The sequence below is a fragment of the Chlamydotis macqueenii genome, chromosome 5 (assembly GCF_036417535.1).
Source record: "Chlamydotis macqueenii isolate bChlMac1 chromosome 5, bChlMac1.mat, whole genome shotgun sequence".
Lineage (NCBI taxonomy): Eukaryota > Metazoa > Chordata > Aves > Otidiformes > Otididae > Chlamydotis > Chlamydotis macqueenii.
This window is the reverse complement of record NC_141560.1, coordinates 67,705,531-67,719,043: the sequence shown is the minus strand read 5'-3', so window position 1 is coordinate 67,719,043 and position 13,513 is coordinate 67,705,531. Positions and strand designations below refer to the sequence as shown.

General features: G+C 38.5%; 1 protein-coding gene across 3 annotated transcripts in view; it reads left to right on the top strand.

The window, feature by feature from the left end:
* NELL1 (neural EGFL like 1) overlaps positions 1-13,513 on the top strand; it is a 304,499-nt gene that overhangs the window by 85,911 nt on the left and 205,075 nt on the right. For 2 of the 3 annotated variants that reach the window (XM_086749375.1, XM_086749373.1), the window contains exon 12: positions 10,079-10,207. The exons of the other annotated variant lie outside the window; for it this stretch is intronic. In XM_086749375.1, the coding sequence (XP_086605501.1) occupies positions 10,079-10,207 (129 nt within the window). The remainder of the gene's footprint in view (positions 1-10,078; positions 10,208-13,513) is intronic. 3 annotated transcript variants of the gene reach the window in all.

Sequence of the window (13,513 nt, the reverse complement as noted above, 5' to 3'; positions counted from 1 at the left end):
AAGCAATATCTGAAATCTGTTGTGGAAGTTCCTTCAGAAAAGGAAAATGCAGGTATCGTAAGGCCAGAGAACTTGAAGAAGCTTTCTTCTTAAACCATATTGTATACAATGAGCTGTTGAGTGAAAGGTGTTAGAATAATCACTCCCTGTGTATGTTGGCATTGTACCTCTGTTCCACACCTCTCCTCTGGTGCTGAGTCTCAGCTGAGCTTAAGAGGAGCGTGGTCTCTCTGGAGCAGGACTTGCATGTTAGCCTTCAGTGACGCACCTCAGAAATTTAAAGCAAGCGGCATGCCAATTGAGCATTAGACTCTTCCAGGGTTAGATGGTCATCAGGACCTGCTGGACTACTTTTCTTGCCTATATTTAAATTCTTCTGGTGTCGTTTTAAGTGCCAATTGAAGGGGCTCTGAATCTCTCCCATAGCCAGTAAATATTAATTCATGAACAGGCATAGTTAAATTGAGGCCTTGAACTTAGAATCATATGCACGTGGTTGGAGGGGCTGGCATGTTTGAGACTGCTTGCTTGGGTTGTGGTCTAAGAATATACACAATGAATTTTTTAAGCAGTTTCTAGAAACATCTGTAGCTATTTAAGCAAGCAGTAAATGTTGCTTCTTTGTCCCTCAGAGGGCTCAATGTCTTAATGATACTTCTTAACAGATGGCCCAGTTTGATGTAGTGCAGCGCTGAAAAAATTATCTTCATTACTTAAAAGCATTAGAAATCTGAAAGCTTCAAAGTTGATGAAAGATAAGTCCTGTAATTATTCAGTTCTATATTATTGTTAATGATAGGTACTCTTTTTCAATATTCATCCCCACACTATTTTTATTATTTATGAAATAGCATGAATATGTATACTTATGTGATGGTCTCTAGAAGCAAAGAAGGAATTGTAATTTCACTATGAATTCTGATACACCGTGCTTTCAAACTGATACATTAAGCTTCCACTTCGGTTCTGCTTTAGCTGACTGCTAAAACAGTACCACCTCCTTTTGTATTTCATCTATGCTTTTTAAAATTCTTTTGGAAAGTGTGCTTAAAGATATGATTACTTCTGTCAACTTTACAAGGCATAAATTGAAGTAAGCACTCCTAAACTGCTTTCTTCATCTTGAAGTAGAATGTGTGCTGCTTGACACTTGTGCTTCAGTTGCACATAACCCGAAGCAGTAGTGTATAATTTTATCATACGTAGAGTACTAGTGTTAAAAATGGGTATTTATTAAGAATTACATATTTGGTATGGGATTTATCGTGCAAGCAGGTGCCCTCTGATATGGCAAGCAAGCCATAGTTTCTGGTCCCATCCTGTGCCAACGTGTTCTTTACTGGGAAAGGACAGAGTGCTTCTCCATTTTGCAATAACCACCTCTTTCAGAGACTATATTCAGCTTTTATTGTCCAAGCTAAAGTAGTGAGGAAGCTATATTGTATTAAATATAGTCCTGAGTAATCAGAGCATTTATTGGAAGCCCACACAGATAGTTTGCACATGATGTGCAAATTACACATTATATGCACGATGATACAGGTAATTCTTTCCATTAGACCTTAGCTAGGACTTTAGTTAGTCAACAGAACTATTGTAAGCTTTTGTGAGTAATGTTAAATGAGAACAATAATTCTATGTAAAATTTATCACTGCATACTAGTGACTCGTAGGTTCTGTTTTTGTGTCAGTTTGCGCTTGCTTTAGTATCTAGTTGGTGAAACAGAAAACTTCTGGATTTCACATTCTGTAGAATTATAGACTATGTTTGCTGAATTGGGCAAGGGTGGGAGGTTTGCAGCTTGTGCTATTCGAGCTGCAGCAGAGGAATTTCTGTTTAATGAAAGGATAAATGTGGGGGATCAACAGAAGGAAAAAACCACAGAGAAATACAGAAGCTTTGTGATGCTGTGGTGTGAAACTGTACCCTCTTCAGAAATCTTTGTAATATCAACTACAATAATAGATAAGTGCCTAAAATAAAATAGACTATGCAAGGAAAAATAAGAAATCTGTGGTGTTTATGGTGATGGAAATTGAGAGTCAGCAAAGGACCGAGTTGAATACTGCAATGTACACAGACTTCCTAGGTAGTCATTATTGTTTGTAAACGGTTAGAAAAGTAAAGAAGCAAATAATACCTTTTCTTCCTCAGGTTTGCTACATGAGTTTATAGTATAGCCAAAGCTAATATATTGCTAAAAGCCAATGTCTGCATTTCAGTAAAATGACTTTATAAGGTGTATAGCATGGAAGAACTCTGCTGTACAAGGACAGCTTATTTTTATGATTTGATGTACCTGAACGCAAAAACAGGACTCACCAGATTTATATATAGCATCTATCCTTTAATGTTATGTAGAACATACCTAGTTTTACCTTTCATCTGTGTGCTTTAATATAAATGTCTGCTTAAACTGTGTGGCTACTTTATACTTTCCAGGAGGACAATGTGGTGTTACTGAAGTCTCTTCTTAGGCTTACAGAAATTTTAGTTAATTTGAAAATTTTACAAAGAATCATTGGGTAATAAAATATATTTTTACTACTTTTTTTTTTTGAGAATCAGTCATTTTTCTTACAGCATGCCTGCTATGTTTTTTGTAGCTCAGGGACAAATCTAATACAAAAAAAATAGTGTCATAAAAGGGTTTTATTGTTCCCTTTAGCTGTTTTTCTCCTTGCCACAGACAGTGTATAATAGAGTGGATTTTTCCTCTTTTGAATGAGTGATTCAAATAAAGTTTCATGAGAGAAGTTTTATGTTGTTATATTCACGGTTTCAGTGCATAAGAATAGCCTTAGCAGCCCTAGCAGCTTCAGACGTGCTCTCCTTAAAGAGAGAATGTGAGTAAATAATGAAGTGGTGAGAGCTGTTTGGTTTCTGGAGAAAGTAATTTTTGTTTGCTATCTTGTAATATGGTTTGGCTGATGGATTTAGATTGCTGATGCTGGTTAGCAGGAAGTGGAGAATCTTACTGGTGAGCTGAAGGCCGTGTTTTATGGCGGGGAACAGCATTTAAGTCTAAAAGTGGGACTTTTTCCACCCTTGTATTGCTTTGTTATGTTTTAGCGAGGTTTTTGTTCTGTTGAAGACTCTTCAGTTAGCATGTTCCTTATCTCTCCCTGTTTAGCTGTGAAACTTGAGTTCCACTTTTTCAGAAATCGAATGTTTCTCATTCATTGCTGTGAGGTGTGAGTTATTTCAAGGTTTTAGTTTTATTAAGATTGAATGGAGGTTGTTCAGTATGAATTAGTTTATTTCTAAACATTATTATAGTATTACTTAGGATTTATAAGAGCTTTGTATCTGGAAAATAAAGTATCTTTATAAGCTTGTTATGCTGTGCAGTTCCACTGTTCTAATGCACAGAAATAAGCAGTATGGAATAGGTTATGCATTGATATAGCAGCTTGAAAGAATTTATGAAGTTACTGTTTTATGTCAGATCACTGAGTACTGGGACCACAGTCTCTGAAGGCATAAAAACTGCTGTTCAAAGTGCTTCATTGCTCATGACTCATTAAAAACTGATTCAGATCATGAAAGGGCGTAATTGCTAGTGCAAATTTTATGACTCTTCCTGTGAGTTGTCCCCTAGATTTACTTTACACATTTATTTAGTCACTGTGGGGTTAAATGATAACAATAGTAAAGATTTTGCTGTTGAAATTACCTTGGACCTTTTGAACATTGCTAATGCTATTAATGGAAGCATCGTCAGCGTTCTTTTTAGAAGCCTCTGAAATGTGGAACAGTGAAATGTGGATTGCTGAAGGGTAGCTTCTCGAACAGGAGGAGAACACGAGTTTTAGAGTTTCTGAAGTGAACAGCTTGGGATACAGAAAAGTACAGAAAGCATTACAGATGTTATAAGGAAACACTCAGAAAAATGGGAGGCGCGTTAGTGTTGCTCATAAAGAAACAGGAAGAAACATGGATAGGATATATTGATTCCAGCTATAGTCTTGAATGAGTTCTTGCAATCTTTAATCAATAATTAAGCCAAATTACCAGATATGTTAGGTACTTAACTGGGTGACAGCACGAAACAGCATAACATACTGCACTCGAAAAGCAGATTCTGGGAACTGGAACCTGAAGACGCTGAGAAGCTTGGAAAAATAAAACCAGTGTTCAAGTGTCTCAAAAATGGAATAAATGTTTAATTTTAGATAATCTGACTTGGGACCACTAAGTCCTAGCCAGTTGTGCAGTTCCTGATGCTACAAAAGTAATAGTTTTATGTCTGCTGGCATGAAAACTGATCTTTTCCATAACTGTCCTAGTACATTTATTAATGGTCGTTCTACAGTCAGAAGAATTAGAGAGATATAAATATGTTCTTTAAGAAAAACTGGAGCAAACACTTCAGACACCTTGATAATGAAGAGAGCAATGTTATCAGAAATCTTTGGGGAAGGAACAGAGGTCATCAGGCCCATCAAAAATCTAAACACACTGTTTGATATTTAATTCCCCTGTTGGTGGTATCTAATTGTATCTTGAATGGCTTTGAAGGGCTGTTGTGCACATTTATGACTGTGTGTGTATGTGTGGGGAAAATGCTTTCTAACATCTGTTCTGAATGTGTTTATCTGTAATTTTAATTCACGTTCACTTGCCTTGTCATCTGCGTTGGCCTTAAATTAGTTTAGATTATCAGAATTACTTAAGATTTTGTGTGCTTCTGTCAAATCCTCTCCAATTGCGTGCTTGCTTGGATGTGATGATTCTATTTTAAGCCATTTCTTACATTTAGAGAGGAGCTGACTGTCTCAGATAAGCCTTTGCTGAATATTCTGAAGTCTCAGTAATTCAGTTATTTTCACCTGTGCCGTCGGAATGCATGTCCCAATAGCTGCCACCCGTGACTGAGAATCAGGCATTCCAGTTGCAGTATCAACAGATGGTTTTGCCATTGGTGTAGGTATTTTAAAGGAACTCTATTTCACACCAAAGAATTAATAAAAATCAGGCATTTGCTGCCTTTTCCATTCTGCTTTGTTGGGGATAAGGAATTGCTCCCTTAAAAAGATTGATATTTAAGTCAGTGCTTAGGTCCCTCCCTATTTAGTCAGGAATATGAGCATGGTCATCACAGCTGGTGACCCTGTATACGTTCCTGAGTAAGAAAGAATGAAAATGTTTAGCTAAATTAGACATGGAATTTGGATTGTTAAAGGCGAGAAGAACACAGCTAGCTTATTTCTTCATACTACAGTCCAAATATGAGATGGCCTTTATTTGCCAGAAGAGCAGGAAAAGCACTCAGGCCCAGTATGAACTAAGATAAAGTACATTAGCATTTTATTCCTTTCTTGCCTTCAAAACCCCAGCTGTGGATAATGTAGACCAGGGTCTAAGAATTGCAAGAACCACACTTCTTTGGTATGCACCTCTTGGCCCTTTTGAAGCGCTAAATGTGCATCTTCACTGCAAAAGAAAATACTTGGAAAAGCCTCTTGATCCAATGAATGGTATGCCTGCTCTGACAGAGGCGCAGCGAAGCCTTACTCTTCTATGCCATCAGGCACTTTTTTGTTTTGTTTTCTACTGGTTAACCTTAAACTACATTTGTTTTGTAAAAACCTTGGTAACCTACAGTGTTGTAGCACCATGCATGCTCTTAACAGGAATGGCTTCCACTTTCCACAGAAGTATTGAACACGTTTTCTGAAATGCTATGGGATGTTGAAGTTGAGTCCTTTTTAGTCAGCATTTTTTAAAAGGTAGGAAACAGTGTTTCACAGATCTTTTAGAATGTAAATGCCAATGCAATCTAGAGCAATGGAAAGTTCTTTAGAGCCTCTAATTATGCAAGTTAGAGAACTGGAGCATTGCTTTTTTCTTTGATGCTCTTTTAACAGGCTTCAAGCTTGGAAACATAAGTAAGAGTTGGATTCTGAATGGAGACAGCTCATATTTGAGTTCATAACAAGGGAACAAAAGCAGTACAGTTTTTTTTTTTTTTCTAGAGAATCTTTAAAAAAAGGTGACAGCTCTAATGGTACAAAATGGATAGTTAGGGTAGTCATCATACTTACTGATGAATTTCAGTGGTGGCAAATAAATAGTGAAGAACTCATAGGGCTATGACTTGATATTGAAAACTAATCAGTGGCTTGTGCTTGGGAGTAAGTGCTGTTAGAGAGGAGTGGTTGATCTGGGACTCGGGACTTGTGTTGAAAGCTAACCCTGAGAAGCCCCCGCTTTGGCTCATTGCAAGTGTTAACTTTGCCATGAACTGATCACAAGGTAAAATGTTGATGCGCTGGGATAAAAAAAGCCTAAACCAAAAATTTTTTGGTGCAGGAAGTTGTATAAGGACTATTGTAACTAAAACATGCTGAGAAAGAGGAAATATTTTTTACAGTTTTTGATGAGAGGGAAATATAAATAAATTTTTAAAAATAAAATATCCGAAGGCAGTAGTAACAATCCACACTAAACTAAAATGTGGTCTTTTTTTAGTGTCTGTCTTAACATACTGGTATATTACATCAGTTCTGAGTAGTAGTATGTACCAAAGATAATAAAATATAAAACTAATATTGTGTGTGAGTTTAAAGGAGAATTATTTTTCTAAAGAAGCAGGAAGTAGACCAGGATGTCATAGTCATAGGGGAACCAGTGACAAAGAAAATCTTATAAAACTTGTTGTCTCTTGGATATTATCTGGAATGCCAACAGAATAATAACCCTGCTCAGGGAGTATAAATTAGATGCTGAATGGATAAGTTAGGGGAGATGGGTTCCAGTGTTTAGTTTCAATTATAATTATAAAGGCAAAAATGAGAAGTCAAATACTATGATTGCATAAATGGCTGAAGGCAGTGTAACTGCACCCTTTTTTACCTGTATAAAGTGTACCCAGGCTTGACAAGGCTGTATCTGTAATACTTGAGTGGTTTTTACCAGACTGTGAAATGAATGAAGACTAGAAGGGATATCTGCAGTTTTCATTAACAGGGTTGATTCTTCTCCACAAGTTGGATTACAATGAAGGAATGAGCTAACTGAGCCACGGGGAAGATACCTTGGTTGTTAATAAAATTAATCTGAAGTTTAAGTATAGAGTTGGGCATTAACACTGAGAAAGTGTCCTCCTTGCTAACAAGTGTTACTTTTTTTTTTAAAAAATGACCTCACAACCCAGCATTAGATGATTAGATGGGCTTATAAAGTTGGAGTGCACTAAAATGACAAAACTTAAGTTTTAGATTAGTAGATGACTCAAGTGCATGTTTAAAGACAAATAAAAAACCCTCTCAACAAACAGCAGCTTCAAGATAGCCCTGTTAAAATTTGCTTACTGTAGATTAAAACTATATTTAGTCTAAGCTGAAGTCTTCTGAAGTTCTTTAAAGAGTATCAAAGCAAGGGGTATGAACAAGGATCGGAATCTGGCGTTTAGTCCAGGTCGTCTTTTTCCTAGCTGTCTTTAGGGGATGTTAGGAAAGCTTAGGATCAGTGAACTAGAACTTATATTTTGCTCTTTGACCAGGCAGAATTGGCATAAACTGTTCTTGTATTCATATAAGTGCAAGTTGGAATACAGATAGCTGACGGTGTGTCTGGTTTTTCTGGTTTTCCTCCTTCCCAGAGAGGAAATGCAGAAAAAATAGATTTTCCTAAAAGCACTGTTTATATATCTCAGGCAAATACAAATTGATTCTTGGATATTAATAGAGAAAAATCCATCAAAAATACACCAATGAGGGGGAAAAAAAAATTCCTGTTGTCAAATTCTGTAAGACATTTGGTTATCTCTTACGGTAGTTCCAGTGGAGTGCCTATAAAGAGATAAAGTTACAATTACTTTCACTTCAGACTTAAGCAGAGAGAGATTTTGACACATCTTTGAGAAATATTGAAAATCAGGGAGAAGGAACTTCAGCCAGTTCTGCCTTTATAGAATGAAGTGGGAAAACTCATCATGTTTTTAGAAATAACTTTGTATGGGATAAAAGAAACTGTTCACAAAGAAACTACTGAGAATTTGTATCAAGGAAAAAAGAGAGATTAATAAAAATTCTCCCCTACAAAACATGATGCTTGGATTAATTATAAACTGTAAAAACACTCCAGCTATTTTTTGATGGTGGAATTAGAAGGCAATGTATGAGGTTGTTTTGACTACCAGTACAGTTTTGTGTCCTAATGCAATGTCTCTTTTTTTTTCTCTTCTAAAAGCATATGTGATTATGCATAATAAGAGAATTGTGAAGGATTTTTTTTTTTTTTTATATTATACTTTATTAACCTTTTGGTGTAAGTTGGTGTTACACTTCTTGGCAACTGGAGATAAGATTGCTTTTTATCCTACATGGGTTTAGTAGAATCATAGAAAGGTTAGGGTTGGAAGGGACCTTCAAAGGTCATCTAATCCAACCCCTCTGCAAGGAGCAGGGACATCTCCAACCAGATCAGGTTGCTCAGAGCCTCATCCAGCCTGGCCTTGAACGTTTCCAGGGATGGGGCATCCACCACCTCTCTGGGCAACCTGTCCCAGTGTTCTACAACTTGCCTTGTAAACATTTTTTTCCTAATATCTAATCTAAATCTACCTCCCTCTATTTTAAAACCATTACCCGTCATCCTATTACAACAGGCCCTACTGAACAGCTTCTCCCCATCTTTCTTGTAGGCCCCCTTGATGTACTGGAAGACCGCTATCAGGTCTCCCCGGAGCCTCCTCTTCTGCAGGCTGAACAGCCCCAGCTCTTTCAGCCTGTCCTCATAAGAGAGGTGCTCCAGCCCTCTGATCATCTTTGTGGCCCTCCTCTGGACCTTCTCCAACTGGTCCATGTCCTTCTGATGTTGGGGGCTCCAGAGCTGGACACAGTACTCCAGGTGGGGTCTCACCAGGGCAGAGTAGAGGGGCAGAATCCCCTCCCTCAACCTGCTGGCCAAGCTTCTCTTGATGCAGCCCACGATGCTGTTGGCCTTCTGGGCCGCAAGAGCACATTGCCAGCTCATGTTGAGCTTCTCATCCACCAGCACTCCCAAGTCCTCCTCCTCAGGGCTGCTCTCGATCCATTCTCTGCCCAGCCTGTATTTGTGCCTGGGATTGCCGTGATCCAGGTGCAGGACCTTGCACTTGGCCTGGTTGAACTTCATAAGGTTGGCACGGGCCCACCTCTCCAACCTGTCAAGGTCCCTCTGGATGGCATCCCTCCCTTCTAGCGTGTTCATGGCACCACACAGCTTGGTGTTGGCAGCGAGCTTGCTGAGGGTGCACTCTATCCCACTGTCCATGTCGCCAACAAAGATGTTGAACAGGGCTGGGCCCAACACGGACCCCTGAGGGACGCCACTCGTGACAGGTCTCCACATGGACATTGAGCCGTTGACCACCACTCTCTGAGTGCGGCCATCCAGCCAACTCTTTATCCACCGAATGGTCCGTCCATCAAACCCATGTCTCCCTAGTTTAGAGAGAAGGATGTCGTGCGGGACAGTGTCAAAAGCTTTGCACAAGTCCAGGTAGATGATATCCGTTGCTTGTCCCTTGTCCACCGATGCCGTCACCCCGTCACAGAAGGCCACCAAGTTGGTGAGGCATGATCTGCCCTTGGTGAAGCCATGTTGGCTGTCACCAACCACCTCCTTGCTCTCCATGTGCCTTAGCATGGTTTCCAGAAGAATCTGCTCCATGACCGTCCCATGTACAGAGGTGAGGCTGACCGGCCTGTAGTTGCCTGGGTCCTCCTTGTTCCCCTTTTTAAAAATTGGGGTTATGTTCCCTCTCTTCCAGTCATTGGCGACCTCACCAGACTGCCATGACTTCTCAAATAAGACGACTAATGTATTGTCATGGTTTCCTGCTTTGAACTTGTCTTTTCTCCTGACTAAAACTAGTCATGCATATACGTTTTTAACAAAATGGTTTTACTGAGAATGAATTTATGGCCAAATCCAAAAAGCCTGTGTGCACCATGTGGGTTTATAGAGAGAATTTCTAGAATGTAGCACACCGGAGTTTTTCAGAGTGGTACAGTCAATGTAAATATGAGACTTGAATATCTGAAATAAACATGTTTAATACCAAGTTGCATGTTCCTTCTATTTCAGGCCATAACTTCTGTGCAGAGGGACACAGATGTGGTGAAAATTCAGAATGCAAAAACTGGAACACAAAAGCTACTTGTGAATGCAAGAATGGGTATCTCTCTGTCCAAGGTGACTCTGCGTATTGTGAAGGTAAACAAAGTATTCAAAAACCTGTCCTCTTAACAACCTACTCAGAAACATAGTATTCAATAAAGGGTTGATGAATGAATTTCATTGCAAAATTCAGTTTCATGATGGTGAATATCACAAGGGCTCTTTTCATAAATATGGATTGAAGATTACAAGTGGTGCTGGACCACTCAGATTACCTCTCTATGGGAATACTTCATTGTTGCAGTTGTGCCTTGGCACACCGTGGTCATGCTGTCATGACAGTTTTTAAAATACCATGTTTCAGACAATAGCACCTATCTTCTAAAAGGTTCTTTAGAGAACAGCGTCTTTATAAGATGCTTTGATTTAGGAAGTGGGGATTCTGCTGACATTTTTGAGAAAGGTAAGTGTGGAGGTGTACTGAGGCTTGAATAAAGAAGTAATGATCAGCAGTCTTTCCTGAACTGAAGTACTTCTGTGGGACAGGTACTCTACTGAAATGGTTTTCCTATGATGCAGAAGAGACCTATTTCTAAGAGGAGTGTAGCTGAGGTACTTCCATTGATGTATTATTTCATCACAGGAACAAATACAATGGGGCATTATTCTCCTTTTTGTTTCTCAGTGTTTTCTAGAGCTTGCTGTTATCTGTAGCTGTGATGTACTTATAAAAAAACAAATTGATGAATCAACACATCCCACATCTCTTCCTGCCTTTGCACTGTGGGTTTTTTTTTAATGCCCTTGTATGTCAGGCTTCAATATTTAATCTTTTGGCCATCGTAGGAAGTTTTTGAACTATTTTGTTAGTTCAAAACATATTTGCCTAGATTCTTTTTCCAATAGTACTGATGATGGAAGGGAGATGGCATTTTTGACAAGCTGTTAAAATATACTCTAAGAACTGGAAGACAGGATGAAAGAATAAAAATGACATGCATGGACAGGGCTTAAATGATCCTGCTTTCATAAAAAGACTTTTTAGTGTATGTAAGTGAACAGGACTGCTTTAAATAGTAGTTTATAAAGCTATTCAGTAAATTGCAACTGTAAAGCTTATGGTATTTAGTCAGCTCTCTACAAACAAAAATTTGGATGGTCCTATATGTGCACCTTCAGTGACTGGAAAACAGTTTATACATTTCTTTTTAAAGGTAGGCAGTAGATATAATGTATATAGAGAAACTATTTTGTACAAAAAACTGTGAGAAGAGCTGTTCTATATGTACTGCAAAGACTACTCAGAAATCAGAAGACAGTAACGAGGCTCTTTGTCAGCTATGATACAGAGTTCAGTATTTGTTCTTTTTTTGCTATTTTAAGTAAAATTAGCGCTTAGTGTTTTTATTTACCTAGTAGGAGACTGTCCCTTTTTTCCTCTATGGAGAAAATTTAAACATCTTGACTCCAACCATTTTGGAGATGTTGCTAGTGCACTGGTGGTAGTGGTGAGGAAAGAAAGAGCTTTTTGAAGAAATTAGCAGGACTGACAACATATCCGCTCTATTTTGCGTTAGATTTCAGAGGGACAAATCAAATACCTGACTTCTGTGCACATGGGTGAAACATGAGGTGGCAGAATAAACACAGCTGCTTTTGCCGCCTGAGACCATGGGATAGATGAGAGAGGCACTTTCTGCATATTGTGAAATTTCTAGATGGAGAGTAGTTCTTGGGAGAAGAGGCTCCTAGCTCCTCTCTCCTTAGAGAGAGAAGAGAAGGCTCTTAGCAAGGAGAACTACAGACTGACAAATCGATTAGCCAAGAGGTGACGCCTTTCAGCCCTGTGAAGAGCTGCCTTTCACTCCTCAGAACAGCTTTCTGCAAAATTTCTTTCTGTGCCTGTCGAGTCTCATTTCTCTCATCTATGTGTTTAATCTGCTGAACAGAATCATTTCATAGCTGGCTGTATAATGTTCTCAAGTGCATGGTGAAGCTGTGATTTAAATTAATGAGGCCAAAGGCATATATCTGAAGGTACAGTTTGGCAGGATGTTGGTATAGTGTAGGGGTGGATATTTTTTGTGCCATTTCGTATTTTTGTGTGCACTGTGCAAGAATTAAATATGCAAAACACCTGAACAACAAGTAGTAAACATACAAAACACCTGTAGAAGCAAGGAAGATATTGTTCTTAGCTGTAGTTCTGAATTTGTCTTCATCATTCCTAAGCCTTTAAACTTAAAAGACATGTAAGGTTACTGTTTCCTTTGAGATGGGGAGGTTAAACTATTTCATACTCATGACGTCTGCTGGTAAGTGGCACCTTAGTTCAGAATGCTCCAGATCATTAACTTGGCGCTTTCCAGATTTCTCATCTCTCCCAACGTATTTGAAGTACTTGTCCATGTGAATTCTAATGTGTGGTATTATTTTATGGTACCTGTGTTTTTACTATTATTTCAACTTGTTCTTACTCACACAATTTTATCCTGCTGGACCTTACGGCACCATTTTGATCTTGTAAGCTCTCTGAAGAATTGTGTTTTAGTCTAGTTTGCTTTTTGATGTGTATTTGTGTCTTGTTTTTAGCATTCTATATTCACATTTGAGTACAGTAGAAAAAACTAAAACTTTTGCCAGAGGATTGGCATCAACAAATTTGTAAAATACACAACAACTTGAGAGGCTTTTACTATTCACTCTCAGTAACTACTTTTCAAGTAGTTAGCAGCTCCTCATGTCAAAACATACATGTAGGATAATCACTTACTATATGCATTTCATTTTGGAAATAACTTAGATGTGTTTAGGGAAGACAATTTCTGAAAACAAACAAGTAAATGAAGCTTGTAGTGACGAAGGAGATAAGTGGAGATTCTCTGTGTTCTGTAAAAGCAATGTATTTCACTTAAAAACAGAATTTTTTTTTTTTTTTTACATTTGCCTACTTATCTTGCATACATGAGACATAATTAGAGCATTCATCATTTGCAGAAAGACCTATAGAGATATTTCTATTAATTGTGCTGACTGAGTTTAGCTACTGATGAGGTTACTTAGGCACAAGTGTTGAACCAGTGTCCATTTATCTCTGTCACATATGCACGGATAAATGCTGGGAACTGCACAAGTAGCTAGCGAGTCCAGTGTCTGCAGGATGCAAGCATACTTCAAAGCCAGAAAACTCTGCAGTGTGTGACTGCTTCACTAGTACTGATAGGACAGTCCTTCTAATGCAAAGTAAGAGACAAGAAGGTGTTGGCAAATGGAGAGTCTGAGGCCCAGAGATGAAATGAGAAAAATTGATCCAAATCAGCTGAAAGTTAGGCTTGTTGCTAGCATGGTTATCCTTGCTTTCTAGATGGTAATAAGCAAACAGTCATCTCTTCTGAAAAGAGT